This window comes from Myotis brandtii, unplaced genomic scaffold (genome assembly GCF_000412655.1).
Source record: "Myotis brandtii unplaced genomic scaffold, ASM41265v1 scaffold670, whole genome shotgun sequence".
Classification (NCBI taxonomy): Eukaryota; Metazoa; Chordata; class Mammalia; order Chiroptera; family Vespertilionidae; genus Myotis; species Myotis brandtii.
Genome location: NW_005370611.1, coordinates 1,512,934 through 1,531,889, shown reverse-complemented (window position 1 = coordinate 1,531,889; position 18,956 = coordinate 1,512,934). Strand labels below are relative to the sequence as shown.

At 50.7% G+C, this 18,956-nt stretch overlaps 2 protein-coding genes across 5 annotated transcripts in view; both read left to right on the top strand.

Annotated features, from left to right (window-relative positions):
• LOC106723887 (zinc finger homeobox protein 3-like) overlaps window positions 1-79 on the top strand; it is a gene marked incomplete at its 5' end in the record, with an annotated part of 2,148 nt that extends 2,069 nt beyond the window's left edge. The window contains one exon of the mRNA XM_014529143.1: window positions 72-79. Coding sequence (XP_014384629.1) covers window positions 72-79 — 8 coding nt within the window. The remainder of the gene's footprint in view (window positions 1-71) is intronic.
• Window positions 7-18,956, top strand: part of ZFHX3 (zinc finger homeobox 3) — a 155,303-nt gene continuing 136,353 nt past the window's right edge. For 3 of the 4 annotated variants that reach the window (XR_001359633.1, XR_001359634.1, XM_014529165.1), the window contains exons 1-2: window positions 38-369; window positions 5,153-5,649. Coding sequence is in view for 2 of the 4 variants with exons in the window: in XM_014529165.1 (XP_014384651.1) it covers window positions 117-369; window positions 5,153-5,649 (750 nt within the window). In the remaining 2 variants the exon portion in view is untranslated. Of the gene's footprint in view, window positions 370-5,152; window positions 5,650-18,956 lie in introns of all 4 variants that reach the window. The other variant, XM_005881190.2, reaches the window with a different exon arrangement.

Genomic DNA, 18,956 nt, shown 5'->3' with positions numbered 1-18,956 from the left:
CCAACATCGGCAGCTCCTGCGGGGCCCCCTCGCCCACCAAACCAAAAACCAAACCCACCTGGCGGTGCGAGGTGTGTGACTACGAGACCAACGTGGCCAGGAACCTGCGCATCCACATGACCAGCGAGAAGCACATGCACAACATGATGCTGCTGCAGCAGAACATGACGCAGGTCCAGCACAGCCGCCACCTGGGCCTGGGCAGCCTGCCCTCGCCCGCCGAGGCCGAGCTGTACCAGTACTACCTGGCCCAGAACATGAGCCTGCCCAACCTGAAGATGGACAGCGCCGCCTCGGACGCCCCCTTCATGATGAGCGGGTTCCCGCTGGACCCCTCCGCGCCCATGGCCGCCGTGACGCCGGCTCTAGGTGAGGCTGACTCCGTGTTTGTCTGTGCTGTGCTGTGACTGGAACGGGGGGAGACACTGAGAATAAGTCCAGGTCCCGTGGATTCGGTTGATTTTTTTTTTCTTTTGTATCAGCTTGAGAGTCTAACAGTCAATACTTTTTCTCAAGAATCCCTTGAACCCTGTGTGCATAGGGAAAGTCGTATGCACTGAACAGAGACGTGACCCCACTCCAGTTCCGCAGGCCAGGATTAAAATTTAAGTGTTTCCTCTGCTTTTTTGGCTTCTGGTCAACCTTCCTTTCTGTTCCCATTCTCTCTTTCTCTGTCTCTGTCTCAATTTGAAAAATCACCACAATTATCCAAAACTTTTGGATTCCATTAAATATTTATTGAAACTTACAGGAAACTGTAGCTGGAGTTTTAAATAGGAACAGTCATCTCCATAAGAGGAACGCGGGACGGGGGCGCACTTTACTCAGATAACCAGAGGCTGGCTCTGAGCCGAGCGAGAGCCACCCAGATAGGGTTCCGCCGGTTCCCTCCGTGTGTTCCCTCAGGTCTCAGGGAGAGAGGCGTGTTCCTCTCCTTCCTTATTTTGCATGTGTTTTTGGCAGTTAGTATACTTGTGAATTAAATGGCCCTGGGGCACACTAAGGACTGGTGTGATGGATGAAAATGAATGAATTCTGAAACTGTACATCAAAGAAAGCTAAGTTTTAACGTCAGGGAGATCCCGGTTGACGGAGCCTTTGTTGCCATGAAAAACAACCCAGGTCTTCCTGGCTTCATGGGTCGAGCGTGGGATCCGAGGGTAGTACTTGGTGCCGGAAACCACGACTCGTTACGTACAGAGAATCATGACCACTTTTGGGGAGAGCTTCTTGCAGCAACAAAATGTACGAATCAGTTTCATGAGGAGCGGTTGGGCCACTCCTGCCCCTGCCACCGGTGCCCTGGGCAGGCAAGGCCTGGTCTCCATCCCCTGACCGGCTAACCACTTGGGACCAGCGGTGATGGCCCGAATTAGGCAGCATCCCCTCCCCGGCACTGGGATAAGTTGTTCTTGGCACCAGAGTGTCAGCAAGTACCTTTATCCTGGCATGGTTTAGGTCAGCGCCAGGGGCCAAACCTCACCGGTCGGAATGTCTTTATGTGCATGGTGTTTTCGTGCTAATTGCTGCTGATGAGTTACATTTCATAACAGTTAATTTGTTTTTCCGGCTATGCATTTAAATTTGAGACCTTGCTGCTTTGATCTCCTTTTCTGTTTTGGAATATTGACCTGTTGATCCTTTATTACCAAGTGGTTGGAAGAAGTCTCCCTGGCTGGTTAATCGTGGATGCAGAGGGATAAGCTGTCTTATTGGTCCCCAGAGTAAACCACAGGGATGCACATCAAGGGATGGCATCAGCACTCTAAGACTTTTTTTTTTTATAAGCCTGTGGGAATTGGGGTTTTCTAGTCTGGAGATTTAAAATCTTGAGGAGGCAGATCTTGGAGTAAATCAAATATAATGTAGGTGGAATGAAGACACAGAAAATGGATGGGTTCATACTGAGCCGAAGTGAGATCTTTTTAATTACCTTGAAAACCAGTAATTCTGACGTAGGCTTACATGGAGAGGTAGAGAAATGTTTTGCTTTTACACCAAGTGTCTGAGTCCCTGGGGGCATTCATGCATTGTGGGCATATGGCAGATGCCAAAGAAATAGAAGAATGAATCTCTATGCTCTGGACATACATTGATGATCTGCATTTTATTTCTTAAAGAGAAGAGAGCTCTCCCTTTTAAGGACCTAAGCCCGGCCAGCCAAGAAGGGCCCCTGAATTTCCAGTGGCTCCGCTTGTCAGCTGAGGTGCGTCTCTGCAACCTCCTGCGTCTGCCTTCGGGCCACAGCGGCTGGTCAAGATCAGACAAGAGCCACAGATGCTTTGTGCTAACACCTGAGTGGGTGCAGGTACCACAGGGCATGTCCAAAGGACTTGCAGTTTAAGTTTTGGGACCTCAGTAGACACGGATATATACAAATGAGAAGAGCCCTCTCTTTTGGTTCTCTCTGCAGCTCCACTGACGTTTCTGCAGGCCATTCGAGGCAAGGCCGTAGGTTATTAGATATTCCCGGGCTCTGCAGGGGGAAATTGTTTTCGGTGAAACCCACTCCGGCTTGCAAAGTTCTTCTCATACTTCCTTTGCCAGAACCTTCTCTGTGGTGATTTCAAACATGCTGATCTGGGATGCGTGCTCTCTAGGGGCCTTTAAGGAAAGGGTCGGCACCGTTGGTCTGGGCTGGTGGGATTTGCCACCGTTTGCAGACAAAGTATAGAACCGAGGCCATCTCAGTATCCTTCCAAACAGCCCCTTCCACTCTGAAGTTGAGTACAGCACTGGGAAGCTGGGAGCTCGTGCCCGGTCCCTGTGCTCCCCAAGTAGCCAGCCAGCCACAGGCCACCTGCATGGGGTTTCCAGGTTCCCTGCTGCTGCCGTTGAGTCTAGAAGGTATCTTTTCCCACAATGTGCCTCTGATGATGTGCTGATAGGCAGGCTCTTGTGCCTGGATGTAAATTTCCATGTTGAAGTCAGGTGCATGTGGGGTGGGGACAGCCATTCCTTTCCAAGACCATCTATCCAGTGTGGCTCAAAAGTCAGCGCCTGCTAAGTTCTCCCTTACTGGGGCTCTCCTCCTAATCCCTGTGAATTAGGGCAGGTTCTACTTTTCAGGCCTGAATTAGTTCCTGCCAGCGCTATGGATGGGTAGGATTCTAAGCCGTGGGTTTGTTTCTCCAAGGTTTGGTGCTCCAGTCAGTCCCCCTCAGCTCATGGCTTCTCTGCTTCTGTCTTGAATTTGCGTTTTGTTTTAAGAGCTTGGAGTGGGAATAGGGACTTTCTCCTCTGTGTGTCCGAGGACTTCTCATTTTCAAGCAAGCATCCAACAAGTGACAGTCGAATTCCTCCTTAGAACGATGTTGATAAGCCGAGGTTACATTTAAAAAGTGCAGAAGGTTTGCTGCTTCCGGTGGTTGGCATCAGAAACAAATATGTGCTTGCTCCTCGCCTCCCCTCTGGCAGTTTCCGCTTCCACTGAACACCGCGTACATTTCATGGATGCTGCTTGGTCGCGGTCCCCAGGAGGGGGCAGAGCTTTTAGGCTTTATTCCTCCTCTTTTTCTCTCTTGTCCTAAAAAGAATGTCTTCGTGATGGCTCCTCTCACCAGGGGAGATGGCAAGAGAGGAGACAAGCAGACTTTGGTGGCTTGCGAGGCTGTCCACGGGCTTCAAACGCAGCCGGGCTGCTGCATAGAGCCCGCACTGATCTTCCGCTGGAGGTGCCCCGAGTAGTGTACATTTAAAAATCATTTAAAAATATATGTAACGTCTTTTCTTTGATTAACCACTAGCTGGGTTCTAATCAGTCATTAAAAGAAAAATAACCTCAGCCCGACCACATGTAAAAGGTCAAGTTTAAATATCAGTTGGGGAGAGGCAGGGGCGGCCATAGCTCACGTGTGCACGTGTTCAGGGCAGAGGCAGAAAATAGGAGCCCGGTGCCCAGCGTCATGCTTGACTGTACACTTCTGAGGAACGGAGGGAAGGCTGCTCTTCGCCAGCCTTTCTCGTGATACGAATAAGAGCGTGCAGCATTACTTTGCTGCTGGTAAGTGAGAGCCGCTCCCTGGTTTATGCAGGGCAGTGATGGACCAAAAAAGCACAGGGGTGGGGAGGGAAGAGCTGAGCTTTCTCAGGCCCCCCCCCTTTTTTTTGGAGGCGGAGTGGATGGAGACTGAGCTGACCTTTGCATTTCACTGCTGATCCCACATCCACTTTCCAGTTCACTTCCCAGACCTTCTCACCCTTGCCTGGCACAGTGGACGTGTGGGCATCTGTGGAGGGACTTTCTGGAGGCTCAGCGAGGAGAAGGCTGGCCCTGCCCTAAAGAGGAAGCCCCCCAGGGGGACACTGGCCGGCATGTGGTTCTGTCCGAGGCTGACTTATGGCAAAGGAGAATGTGACCTTAGACCTCCGTTTCATGCAGCGTGGGGCTCAGAAAGGGAAAAGATGGCACTTCCCAGGGGGGTGTGGGAGGAGCTGGCACCATTGACGGGCAGGTCGGACATTGGTCAGTGGGATGTGATAAGGAGATCTTTCCCGAAATCTCAGATTTAGACCTGCACTGTCCAATACTAGCCACGTGTGGCCACTTACATTTAAATCAATTAAGAGTAAATAAAATGTCAGTTTCTCCGTTGCACGTTACCCATATTTCAAGTGTTCAGTAGCTACCTGTGGTCAGTGACGGCCACGTTGGACGGTGCAGATACAGACGTTTCCACCTTCGCCCAAAGTTCTCCTGGATGGCGCTGCATCAGATGAGGTCTGATTCGCCATAAAGACTTGGTGTAACAGATTGCAGCTGTAACTCATTTCCAACTTTTCAGGTTCTGAAGTTTCAGATCCTATTATGTCCAGTGAATGATGCTTATATCTATCTTTCCTTGCATCTAAGCGAGGGGCTAAGTGGAAATATTCCAAAGATTATGGTTCCTGCCTCTTTCTAGGTGTTCTTCTCCAAAGGAACACAAAAGCACCCATAAAGCCTTTCACAGATTTTAGAAAGATCCGAATGCATGAAGGTGATTTGTGTGTGTGTGTGGTTTTTCCAGTTAGTAGCACCTTGCAGCACTTGAAATGTGATCTTTTTTCTGCTTGAACCCAGGTGGTGGGGAGTGGAGGGCAGGGAGGTGCCCGGGTACGGCTGCAGCTGTGAGCCTGGCCGCTCATTCTCCTCTCCTCTCCTTCCCCACAGTGGGCGGTGAGATCCCCCTCGACATGCGGCTCGGGGGCGGGCAGCTGGTGTCGGAGGAGCTGATGAACCTGGGCGAGAGCTTCATCCAGACCAACGACCCGTCGCTGAAGCTCTTCCAGTGCGCCGTGTGCAACAAGTTCACCACGGACAACCTAGACCTGCTGGGGCTGCACATGAACGTGGAGCGCAGCCTCCCCGAGGACGAGTGGAAGGCCGTGATGGGGGACTCGTACCAGTGCAAGCTCTGCCGCTACAACACGCAGCTCAAGGCCAACTTCCAGCTGCACTGCAAGACGGACAAGCACGTGCAGAAGTACCAGCTGGTGGCCCACATCAAGGAGGGTGGCAAAGCCAACGAGTGGCGGCTCAAGTGCGTGGCCATCGGCAACCCCGTCCACCTCAAGTGCAACGCCTGCGACTACTACACCAACAGCCTGGAGAAGCTGCGGCTGCACACGGTCAACTCCAGGCACGAGGCCAGCCTGAAGCTGTACAAGGTAAGGCCCGGGCTGTCTCAGGGAGCAGTGGGTTGGGTCGGCTCCCTGGGAGATGGCGAGGGTGGGTGACCCGGTGCGGGAAAGGGTGCAGCTGCAGTGGGTGGCAGGCGTCAGCTGGTACATGAGGGTTCTCTCTGTGGGGTGCCCCGTTTTAGAGGGGCAGATTTTGTTTGCGGGAGCCCAATCCTATCACTTTGTTCCCCTTGCCCTTTGACTGTCTCTACAGTTGACTTTCCTTCCTTCCTCACAGTTACAGTTTCCCAAGTCCTGGCTTTTGTGCACTTTTGTGCGCCTGGGTTTCCCCCTTCCCCAGGAGCTTTCGCTCCCCTTGTCCATCCCATCTCATCGCTCCCTTTAAAAAAAAAATCTCTCCTGGATATTCTTTGGGTGCTGTGTATGTTTGTTCATTCGTTTGTTTGTTTACTCAGCAGATACACACCTACTGTATACCAGGCACTGTTCTGGGTACGTGCCTGCATCCATGCACAAAACAGACAAAATTCCCTGCCCTCCCCCAGGAAATGCGTGCTACACACCATGAATAAGTTAGACAGGAGGCTAGAAAGGGGGAAATGCTACCGGGGAAGCAGGGGTCAGGCAAGGGGGCTCCTTTGTTCTTTCCCTCGGTCTCCCCCAATCCTCCTTTCTCTTCCGTGTATTTTTATTCCCTTTTCCAGGCTTCTCCCATCTTCCTCCTCTTGTTCTGTCCTCTCTTCCTTTCCTTCATTCCTCCTTCCTGCTCCTTCAACCCCTCCCTGACCCCTCCCGGCTATCTCTCCGCCCATAGACTGTAAGGAGGAGCTGGTGTTCAGATACTGTAAATAGTCCTCTCACTCGCACGGCAGAATTGCTCCAGACGCTTCTATTGATTTTCACTGGACTTAAAGCCTCACCTTTTTCTCTAATCATCCCGTAATGGCTTTAGTATGAACAGTCAGGTACAAATCGCCATAAATCTGCCCAGCCTCCCTCCGCAGACCATCCACGCCCTCACTCCCTCTTCCCCTTTCCTCCCCGTATTGTCATTCTCTCCTTTTTCCTTTCACATGGGGTCTCACATCTTTGGGCCAAGGAGGGTTGAGTTTCTGCTGACCCTGAGCTGCCGTGATCCCCTTGCGATTTTCAGTAGAGACTCTGAGGGGGAAGACTTCCGACCCTCCCCACACGGTCCCTGGGACATTGATGACTGGAACTCGTTTTACAGTTGCTCGTTCTCAGGCTGGCGAGAGGCCTGTGTAGCATTGGATGAGAACCCATTTTAGGGAGAGGAGGAGAAAGCAGGAGTGAGGCAGTGGGAATAGAATGTTCTGGAGTGACAGCTGACTCCGGCATGGAGGGGCTCGACTGGTGCCATGGGGAAGGCCTGGACACCACGTAGCCAGCCCCCTTGTCCTAAGTGATCAAGAACCTCGCTGGGTGGCTTAGTTCTGTGCCACCTTGGAAATAAAAGGCTCTTTGTGGTGAGTTGAAATTGGAGGTCTTAACTGGCCACAGGGTGGTGCCGATGTGGTCAAGAAAACCTGATGGAAAAACCAGTGGAAAAAAGTTTCCAAAGGACCCCACTGAGCAAAACCAGTACAAAGGACTCGGTGTGGCCACGGAAGGTTGTGTGCAACTTTGATGAAGGTCGTTTAGAGGTGGCATGAAGCCAGTCTCCTCCATCCAAGGGAAAAATTGCTCTTCAAATTATAAAATGTGCACAGTGGTGATTAACTCCACGCTCCGTCCTCCAGTAAGAGTGTACCAGGCCCTCGGCTTCCCTTCCAGAGGGCCGGGGGCCGGGAGGGTTTGCTGAGAATATCCCCTCTTGGGACCCGAACCACTTCCACGAGTCACACCGAGAGTCGGGTTTGAGGCGGTTTGCTGGGTGGATGTGAGGGAAACAGTGTGTGTGTCTCCATCCTCCTCCCTGGCCTTATTTTTTCATTAAAAATTTTTTTAGTATATTTTTATTGATTCCAGAGAGGAAGAGAGAAGGAGAGAGAGAAACATCAGTGATGAGAGAGAATCATCATCGATCAGCTGCCTCCTGTACACCTTATACTGGGAATCGAGCCTGCAACCTGGACATGTGCCCTGACTGGGAATCCAACTGTGACCTCCTGGTTCATAGGTCGATGCTCAACCACTGAGCCACACCAGCTGGGCCATCTTTTCTTTTTGTTTTTCTTGTTCTTTTTTTAAAAGGGCGGTGCAGGTGGAAGGGCCATAGGTTTTGGGATGCAGGATGGCACATGGGAACCAGCGCCTGAAGGAGAGGTGCCCCAACAGTGCGTTTGGCTGGCACACCCTGGGCCTGACCGGCCCCGACACTCGGGGCAGAATTCCCTGTGTCATCAGTCTGGTGTCGTTCGTCCTCGCTTGCAGGGCTCTGCGGTGGGGGTGGGCGCTCTCCCGCCCACTTGGGGCTGCCACAGGGACAGGCCTGTCATTGCAGCATCTTCACCTGGCCGTTCCGTCCCTCAGTGAGACGAAGACAAACTTCCCCTGCCACCGAGGGGCTTCCTCTCTCAGGGTCCCGGGGCTTCCGGGTGGGGACTGGAGGTGGTTTGAGAGCGAGTTTTTCTCTCGGCCCTGATGTGGCCTGTAGTAAATGGAGATTGATTGCATGTTATTTTTCCTCTTGCTAATGTAATCCATTAGCCCAGCACATGCATAATCAGTTTAGTGCACAGTTAACTGGATGTAATCGAGTTCTTTACTGTCTGCTAGAGAAACAGCTCCAGATGCTCCTGACCGGGGAGGGCGCCCCGCTTCTCGCGCAGCCCTCCTGGCTCACCCCTTCCCTTTTTTTCCACTTGCCTGGCAAATTATTCATTATCGGTCAGGGAGACTCCCTGGCTTGCTTTCTGCTGCACCTACTCAAGTGGCCATGATGGATGGGACTTCCTGATAGGCCTCCCACCCTCTCTTTCAACTGAGGCTTTTATTCCCTCCTCTTCCTTTTTCATGTTGGAGGAGAGAGCAACGGTCTCCGGAGATGCAAGCGGAGGCGTGGCTTTCCGGCTTGTCATTTGACCTCACTCCGGTCCAGAGTCACTTCTCCGGGTGTCCTAAACGCCGGAACACAGGTTGCTGTTCTAGGACTGAACTGCCTGAAAATGTGAGAGAATTTCTAATCCAGACACGAGAGAGAGTTGGACTCATCTGCAAAAACACCAACAAACAAACAAAAACCCCAGAACCGAGTGATACGATCTCTGTTGCCTGGAACTGTCTAGTTTTGATTATTGTGTGAGAGCAGTTTTTAAATGGAGATTGATGTTCAATGAGTTCTCCCTCCCTGCCTCCTGGGAGTGTAAGGGCGTGGGGCTGGGAGTGTAGGGGCCCAGACAGCGGACGGACAATGTGTCCTTTTCTCTGAACTGCAAGCTCACTTTTGTGGAGATCTCACGATTGAGTGCCTGGCCTGATTTTTGTGTGACTCTGGCCAGCCCCTAGTGGTCACCTTTCCGGATCCTCACACCGGAACACGGGACATCGAGATGGATCAGAACAGCAGGCAGGCCAGCCGCCCCCGTCCAGCTTAGCGGCTGGCTCTTGGTTTCTCTCCACAGCGACTCAGCTGAGCCCGAGTGGAAGGGTGCTATGGGAAAGGCGCTGGTCTCTCAGTAGGGCTGCAGTTCTGGAGCACGAAGCATGCACCTTTCTGCTGCTTCACCGTGTGCGTGTGGGACCTGCACCCTCCCTGCCACGGAGATGTGGGTGCCCTCACTTATCTGAAATAGGGGAGCGGCAGATACAGCAGCCTCCCCCCTCCCCCCGTATTCACTGGGGATGCTCGTTCCAAGACCCCCAGTGGTCGCCCGAATACACAAAGTTTTTTCCTATACATACATACCTAGAATGCAGTTTAACTTAATAAATTAGGCATAGTAAGAGATTAACAACAACTAATACTAAAAGAGAGCAATTAAAACAGTATGCTGTGCTAGGAGATGGATGTGGCACTAAGTCAGGGTCACTCGAACACAAGCCCTGTGATGCCAGAGCGGCTGATCTGATGGCCAAACCGAAGTGACTAACGGGTGGGGAGCGTATACAGCAAGGATGTGCCGGACAGAGGGATGATTCACATCCCAGACCGGCTGGAGGAGATGATGTGGGATTTCATCACCCTACTCAGCACAGCGTGCAATTTAGAACTTATGGATTATTTCTGGAATTGTGCATTTAATAATTCTGGACTGTGGTGGGCTGTAGCAAACTGAAACTGCGGACAAGGGCGGACCGCCGTGCTGACAGACACCTGCCCCTTGCTCCATGCTTAGCCGAGACCCCGAGTCCAGTGTGCGGCTCCGGGGCCAGTGTGAGCTCCCCAGTGCTCATCTGGACGCCGCGCAGCGTCCCTGGTGAGCTGTCTGAAACGTGCTGTGTTTTCTGCTGGGGGAGGAGGGTGCAGAAAGGGCAGGTGGCGATCAGTGCACACCTGCCAACTATTAGAATCTGGTTTCCACTTTGATGTTTTTCTTCACCTGAGAGTCATTGGAATGGAAATCCATCAACTTGAGCAGATAGATTAAGACCCCACCAGAATCTATTACTCAAACAGTTCCCAGCTGAAGTTCCTTTGATTGGGCCAAGCCCGAAGGTTTCATATTAATCTTAAATTAGACACAAAGACGGTTGTCTACCACTGAGTTGGGTCTGGGTCCCATGTGGGCTGCCTTGGGCCAGCGAGGCAAACAGACGGCGAGATGCCAACTCGACTTGGCTTAAAAGTAGGAGTTCGGCACTGACTGACGGAAAAACACACCCAGGCTTTCACTTCTGCCATCCCGTTAGGGTGACGCAAGGCCAGGGAAGGCAGGAAGAGCCCCTTGGTCAGACTCTGCATTACCCTAGAACAGTGGTCAGCAAACTGTGGCTCGCGAGCCACATGCAGCTCTTTGGCCCCTTGAGTGTGGCTCTTCCTAAGCCTTAGGAGTACCCTAATTAAGTTAATAACAGTGTACCTACCTATATAGTTTAAGTTTAAAAAATTTGGCTCTCAAAAGAAATTTCAATCGTTGTACTGTTGATATTTGGCTCTGTTGACTAATGAGTTTGCCGACCACTGACCTAGAATCTATCTTCTCTGTTCTTTCCCTGACGGATAAGAAACTCGTTGGCGTTCACGCCCCAAGCAGGGCCGTAGACTCACTATAGGCTGCATGGACATATTGCAGAATATAGACGTCAGATATTTGGTTTGCAATCTGCATCCCTCCTGCTCCTGTCTGGATGCAGGGAGGCTGGGTTGGGGTCTTAGGAAGACAGCTGCATGGTTCATGCCCAGAGGTTGTGACTGGTGGCTTTGTTTGGTTTGGAAAGAAAGTGTATAAATCCTCCGGCGAGCCCACCGCCCTCCTGGTCCTCACCGCCCTGGCGTGGCTGGTGTTGGAAGCGCTGGTGTGAGTGTCATCTGGTTCACATCGTCATTCTGGAACCAGTTTCCTCAGTCCTTGTTTTCTCATTAGGATGACTTTTTTTTAAAGTGCATACTTCTGCCTTCTACTCCTCATACCTTGATGCCTTCAACCAAAAATGAAAGGAAGGGAATGTTTTCGTGTGGTTGATTTAGAAGGTGTGAAAGGCCAGATGTTTGGGTAAATTTCAGCACATTTAGCCTTCATGCCCTCCGTCTCCTGGAGCAGCTGTGGGTCTGAAGTTCATTTCCCCCACTTAATGGCTGGCCTTACAGAGGTGGGGCTCCTGCACCTGGGCTAGGAGGCTGCACATGGGTCCCCGGGTCATGGCGGGGGAGCCCCGGTTAGCTCAGGCAGGGTTTCTGGCCACAGTTAACGTCAGGGGGACTCTGGGGAGATGGAAAGATATTTTTTTAGAGAGAGTGCCCCTGCCATGAGAAAGTTCATCCGTTACTGCTATGGTGACGATGGCCATCCTGTCGTCAGTGTGTGCAGTGCAAGGCTGGCTCCACACTGCAGAGATGCCCTGCCTTCACCTCCATCCAGAACCATCCCACCCACCTTCATCTGCATCCCCCCAATGGGTACTGTTTTTGTCAACACATTCATTCTGCCCATTGGCTTTAAGCACAAGCTTTTGGCTCTACATTTCTGACACCACACAATGGAATTGAAATCTTACTCGATGTGCCTGTTTTTATAAGTCCAGTGCTGTATATGCCACCTGTGGAAAAACTAGTTTTACAACCATTAACCATAACAGTTTTGTCATTTATCCAAAAGCTTTTGGTATTTTTGTTTACTCTCTTGTTTTTGTGAATTTCTTTTTTTTGTGTGGATGGTAAAGGTAAGCCCCTGTGAAAACACTGTGTTCTTAATTATTTCTTATGAGACTAGCATAATACGTTACTGCAAATGTAAGCTAATAATAAAATGTGTTTTTCTTATTTTTATGGTAAAAATAATTAGTATGTGTAATATATGTTCACTGGAGAACATTTGAACAATCCAGGAAGAGAAAATAAATATTAGCCTAATCTTATGATACATATATTTTTTAAAAATATGTTTTTATAGGGTTTAGAGAGAGAGAGAGAGAGAGAGAGAGGGAGGGAGACAGAAAAACATCGATGTGAGAGAGAAACATGGATTAGCTTCCTCCCCCCCCGCCACCTGCCCAGCATGTGCCCTGATGGGGAATCAAACTGGTGCATGGGATGACACCCAACCAACTGAGCCACACCAGCCAGAACATACAACATATTTTTATTTCCTTCTTTTCATATAACTTAGGCATTTTACAAAATTGGACCTGAGCCCTTTCTGATATCTTTAAAAGTATTTTTCAATAATTTTTTTAAATGGAATTTTTTTTTCTACTCTCCTATTCTATTTTCCAGAAGCAAATCACTGTTCTATTTAAATTGTATCCTTCTTTTTCTGTGTTTATACTGATATAAATGTGTATGTATGATTATGTGCATATACACACTGTTCACTTAAAAACCTTTATAGACACACTAGAGGCCCGGTGCATGAAAAGTCGTGCACTTGCAGGGAGGGTGTCCCTCAGCCCCGCCTGCACCCTCTTGCAGTCCAGGAGCCCTTGGGGGATGTCCGACTGACGGCTTAGGAGGCGACTGGTGGGCCGATCAGGCACCAGCAGCAAGCAGCCAGCCCCGCTGCTGACGGTCGCCGCCGCCCCCTGGTTGCTGTCCCCTCCCTCTGCCTGCTGGCACCCGCCTTGGCTGGCCTGGTGCCTCCTACTCACTGCCCCACCCCCCGCCGACCTGTCATCCCGCCATTCGGTTGATTTGCATATTAGGCTTTTATTATACAAGATGCTCTTGGCTTGTTCTTTTCATATAACGTTTAATCATGAACATCATTTCAGGTCAGCACGTATAGATCTAGTTCACTTTTTTGTGGTTACATAGTATTCCATTTATTAACTGTCCTGAAAACTTAGCAGAAATCCTCATTCCTCTGCTACAGGTTTACCAAACATTGTCAGGTCTCCAGTTTAGAACTTTCTTTAAATGAATAGTATTTTAGAAAAAATGAAGTTGATCCCATTAAAAAACAAGAAGAAACAAACAGTACAAGACAAACTAGCCTTTGATGTGTTTAGGCTGTTTCCAGTGTTTTGCTGTAGGGACCAAGTGTACACATGCATCTCTCCACCTGGGCTGTCCCGAGAAGTGGGCTCGCTGGGCTCCAGGTGCAGTAGCAGTAGTTACTCTACTTCTTACTGGCTCTTCAGAAAGAAGGTGACCACCCCTCTCCCACCATCCCCATTCGGTGGCCCTCGAACCCGCACACGTGCCCAGCACGATGTTATTTTTCTGTTTTCTTCATCCCAGAGCAGCTGGTCTAACTTGGGTCTCTAGAGATTAGGTTCGGTGAACATTTTTTCTTGTGTTTATTGGCCATTTGTGTTTCTGTAGCGGCTCTCCTGCTCGTGGCCTTTGCCCTTTATTTTTCTTGGTTTGTCCCTTTGTCCCTTTACCTGGTTGATTTCCGAGGGCTCTTGGTTCCTCGCGGCCACCCATCCCCATTGTGCTGTGGCTGTCACTCAGCTTATGGTGCATTTTAACATACAGAAACTTTTCACTTGTGTGACGTCCAATCTGTTATGCTTCTAACTTTTCTCTTTTCTCAGGGAAGCTTTTTTTTTTTCTAAATTATAAAATAATAAAAGTGACAGCTAACACCTAGACAGTGTTTATTACAAGCCAGGTACTGTTATCCCGGCTTCCCATGTATTAACTTGATTTCATCTTCTGTTAATAAGCCTATATTCAGATGGGGAAACTGAGGCATAAGCTAGTGAGTGTTGTTGGAGTCAGGGCTCAAAACTAGGCAATGGGCATTACTTGATCAATATCTTCCTCAGTATCGCCAGCAGCCCCAGCTGTGTCTTTAACCCGAGAGGAATGGCCATTGTGGGGGCGCTCTAGGGCTCCTGTTTTGAGTATTGTGTGACTTAGAGCTGCATTCTCTTTCCAGTTGGATGGTTGATTGTCCAATAATTCCTTCAGTAGCCATCCTCTCGCGCTGATGTGAAAAGCCCCGTGTATGGTGCCCGGTTCTCTAAATCTAGTAGGGCGCCTCTTGAACAGTCCAGGCACATTGCGTTGTTTGCCGAAAGCACCCAGGAGCAAGAAGAGGGGACAGGGAGACACAGTTCTCCTTCCCAGGCGTGTGAAGTCTTGGGGATGACATGTCCTCCTCTCACCTTTCCCTGTTCCTCTCCAGCATGCTCCCCAGGGCGGGATTTCTAGGATTAATTACCTTCCTCCAATTCACTCGGAAGAAGGTGGCTCTAGGAGAGACAGGGGCTTGGGAAAGGGACCGAGTTTCTTATTGTCCCTTAATGGAGACTGTGGGTCTCATGCATATTCTCTCTCCCTCTCTCTCAAAGGCCAGGGAACAAATACTAAAAGTCCTAAATGTTCCCTTTTCTGAAGTTCTTACTCGGGTAGCGTGAGATGACGTGGCTGCGCCTGTGTGTTTTCAGTGTGAGTGGTTTGCAGGCCCGGGTGGCAGGTCGGCTCCTCTGGATGCCAAAGAAGCTGTTTCGCGGCCCCTGACTCGGGCGGAGGAGCAAGGAGGTCTAATCTCAGAAATTCTAAGAACTGCCGCTTTGTCCAAGTCCTTGAAAGCCTCCCCAACCCCAAATCCTCACGCTAAAAGCCCTAGATCTTCTGGTGACAGAAAAATCTCAAACTGTCAGTCGCCTGCAGCCCACCCCCACGCAGAGGATAAGCCCCACAGTGGAATTCCCTGCACGGATGCCACCTGCTGTCTCAGGGGTGGTCCGCGACCCTCGGCGGAGTTTCACCGCCATCACTCCGACGCCCCCACATTCCAGAGGAACCCCATGTGTCACAGTTGTGCCAGGCAAACCCGAGCTGGCAGCAAAAGGGTGCCGAAGAGCAGGGCCAGGGCGGGAACCCCGTGTCCAGCCCTTTGAATGTGCCCAGGACTCAGACTGAAAGGACTTGATAGAAAAGGGTGTATTTGCTGAGATGGAGTCCCAACAGGTGTTTCTGGTGTTCTGTTTTGAAAGGGAAATTGTGAGGGAATAATTAAGCAGAAACCTTGTCAGGAAAAGGCAGACTTTTTACATAATTACATAACACACCTGAACCATGTTCTTTATTCTGTTTTCAACAACTTGAAAGTATAAACACTATTGAAGGGTAGGGTGGGAAAAGCTGTTACTATGAAACCATTTTGGTGGTACGAACTGGGCCTTTTATACTTCGACATTTGATAATGTCAGGTTTCCAGTACTTTTTTTTTTTTTTAAACAATCAGGATATAGTACGAAAGTTAAAGACAGCCCGGCTGGCATAACTCAGTGGTTGAGCGTGGACCCATGAACCAGGGGGTCCCAGTTCGATTTCCAGTCAGGGCACATGCCCGGGTTGCAGGCTCCTAGTAGGGGGCATGCCGGAGGTAGCCAGTCAGTGATTCTCTCTCATCATTGATGTTTCTATCTCCCTCTTCCTTCCTCTCTGAAATCAATAAAAAATATTTTAAAAAATCTTTAAGGACAGAAAACCTATTGCTCACAGACATGCTGGAGGTTATTAACACCAGCCACCCCGGGTGGTGATCCGAGGGCACTAGAAACACCCAGTGGAGGCCTCTGGGCAGGGTCAGCACATTCAGCAAATAAAAACATGGAATAACCAATTAAATGTAAATTTCAGATCAACAACAAATTGTTTTTTATTATAAGCATGTACCCTAAAATATCATTACGGTATCTCCTTATCTGGAATCCATATTTAACCAGGATCCTGTCATTGTGCCTGGCATGACCCCACCCCTGGACGGGGAAAAAGTCTCTCTCGGTGTCCCGCCAGCAGCCTCCCGAGACAGGTGGCTTCCTAGTTGGTAAAACTTCCTTTTTTTCCCAGTGGTTCCCAACAAAAGAGGAAAATTACAAACGCCTCCAATGATGATTTCCAATTTTTGTTATTTATAGAAAACTGTCATATCAGATTTTCACATTTTCTACATTAAATAAAGTGCTTTTCCTGTAATGAAATCTGAAATTTTCTCCAGAGCTATTTGCTAAAATTTGCTTTTCAGTCATTTTCCCCATTATTTCCTTTGATTGAAGTGCCTTCGAGCCACACGGTTCAGGACGCCCCGTGGAGCCGACTGCCACTTCGCCAGGTGTGTCCCCGCTCACACGCGGCTCCTGGGCTCCGCCTGTAGCTGCCGCTTACGTGCAGGTGACGGAAATTCCAGCACTTGAGCTGGCTGTTGTGCAGGGAAGGCCCCAAGTGTCCACCACCTGCAGGACGCTAGTAGGAACTCGGAGAGAAGATTCGAATTGGACTAATCATCAGGAATGATCAGGGAACTTCCTCTAGGGCCTGCGTCCTCATCCTGTAAATAGCAAACTAGTGAGAAGGTCAGAAATGTTTATCTACTGAGAGTGTTTGATTTGTAACCTGTTAATTAGCAGGGCAGGCTCCCAGGCCCCGGATGGGGGCCTCCAAAGCATATCCATGCTCTTAGGTCAACAGTTGTAACCACCGTTTGTCCGCCGGGGCGGCCCGTGGATTGGATTTGTGGACGGAGTTTCACATCCACGTGCCGGCCTGTTGCATCTTTCTCCCTCTTGGCTCTTTCTGGTGACCGGCTGGTTCCTGAGGGTTGTTGGGCCTTTTAACCACTTTTGGGCTGACGTCTGGACTTCCTGAGTGGCCTGTTACACTAGGTCGTCCTTGCTTTCCCGTCTCTCGGAACAAGGCAGAGGTATGGCCCCAGGGACCGGCAGGTCTGTGCTGGGCAGCGTCCCTGCACCTGTCCCCGCACCCGCTCTCCTGCTACTGGTTTGGACCCCAGCACATAGGAGAGTGTTCCCTGGCATGGTCTCTGGGACACACATTCCTGGGAGAGGAAGGGATTTCTCCCCCTGGGTCGGCACCACTCGCCGGGTGCTGATTCCATGTAGACTTGGGCTCATGTGTCCATAACGTGTCATTTGAACAGCTGGTCTGCGTGGGGCGCCCCTGGCTTGCCTCCAGCGCAGGAGTCGCCGAGCCGAGGTGGATTCAGAGTTATCTTCCCCCTTCATGGTGCTTCACATTTCCGTTTTCCCCTCCTGCCACCCCCTCTCTTGTTTTCAAAAATCATTAAAGGTGAAGGAGCTTGGGGAGCATTCCTAGCCCTTCCTGTCAGCCAGGCCAAGAGGCGCGGGTCCCGGGGCTGTTCCGTGTCCGAGACGTGAGTCAGCGCGCGGCTCCGCAGCCAGCTGTGGCGTGGAAGCGCCGTGGGAGCGATTTGGCTGGAGGCGTCTGCTTGTGTGTGTTTGTTCGCTTTCTGGTTCTCAGATTAGGATCTGACCATTTTTACTATTTTTCTTTTGCTCAGACTGGGTTCCCATTAGTGGTGGCCACAGCTGCCAGCGTAGAAGAGCAAACAGTTTCTCCAGGGACCAGAATTCTGTGCTTCGTCCAGTTGTTCTGTGTCCAGCATTGAATCCGCATCTCGTTCTCTATCTCTGTTCTCTCGCGGTAATTCCTGCCTCTGAGCCTTCGGTGCTTGAGTTCATCGGAGGTCCAGACTCGGGCATCTGCCGGTTTGTTCCGAGCCGGCGGGTTCTCCAGTCAAGCTTCTGGGGATGACTTTTCCTTTCCGATGCTCTCGGTCCCAGAGGACCCCCCAAAGTCCCTCGATGCTGCTTCTGTATTCTGACCGTCTCCCACAAACACTGCCACAGGCCTCTCTTCTCTGCCTGGCCTGGCCTCTTTTCCTCTTGGAGCGTGGCACTTGGAATAAAGTCTCACCTGGGGAAGTCTCAGATAGCGGCGACAAAGCCCCGCTCCGCCGGGGAGCCTAATTACACAGCTAATTAATCCAACAGATGTCACTGTAAGTGCTCATTTCTCCGTAATTTGGATGCACGCATCCCACATTGCTGAGAGAGGCTTTGGGCCTATTGCATAACGTCTTTTTTATTGGACTTTAAAGACTAGCATGTTTCCTGGTCAGTCTTCTCATGCTCTAGCGAGACATTTCTTCTAGTTTTCCAGAAAGATCTCTTCTGCTCCAGCAGCTGCAGGTGGCATCGCTGTCCTGGGTGCTTGTCACACCACTTGCACCGAGCTGGTCTCTGTCGTGCGTTAGTTTGTTGCCCCAACTGGTTTGTGAGCCTCTTCAGAACATGGGCTGCCGTAGCCTCGGAGGGATCGCTCAGGAGTTCAGTGCCAGACAGGTGGACGCCAGCACAGGGTCACCAGCTTTCCCCTTCACCTTCTCTTTTCCTGAAGCAGGTTTGTTTGTGACGAAAGTAGCTGAAGAGTGTTGGAAAGGTGCCATTTTGATATAAGAGGGTAAAGCATAGAGCCTGTATGGTTTGGTTAGTGAAATTGAACAACTCCTGGGTGGGACAGAGAAGGGTCCTGGGAGGTGGAGGAGGGGTGTCTGGAAGCAGGGGGAGGGGAGGTGGGGTGGAATGGAGCAGGCAGGAGGGCAGGCGCTGTTGTCTGCAGGTGGGCGATGGGGTATTGCTCGTGGCCCTGGACCTCAGGCCTCAGGCTAGAGCCTGTGCTCAAGGAAGTGGACCGGTTCCTAGTGAGGGGGCACCTGCCGGGGGCCACACTGACCGACTTCTCTCTTGTGCCAGTCATGTGAGTGAACTCAAGATACTTCCTCCTAATTAATCACTGGATCCAGAAATCACACATTTCACCACGGATGTGATGGGTCCCCAGTGTCCTCCTTGTCACCAAATCCATCGGCCATGTCCAAACCCACGTGATCTTTCACAGCCTTTGCCACCTGTCCCCTGCCCACCCCCCTCCTCTTCCTCCTCCTCCCTTGGCTTCTGTGACACCATCTCCCAGTTCCTCCAGGCCGCCTCTGGCCCTC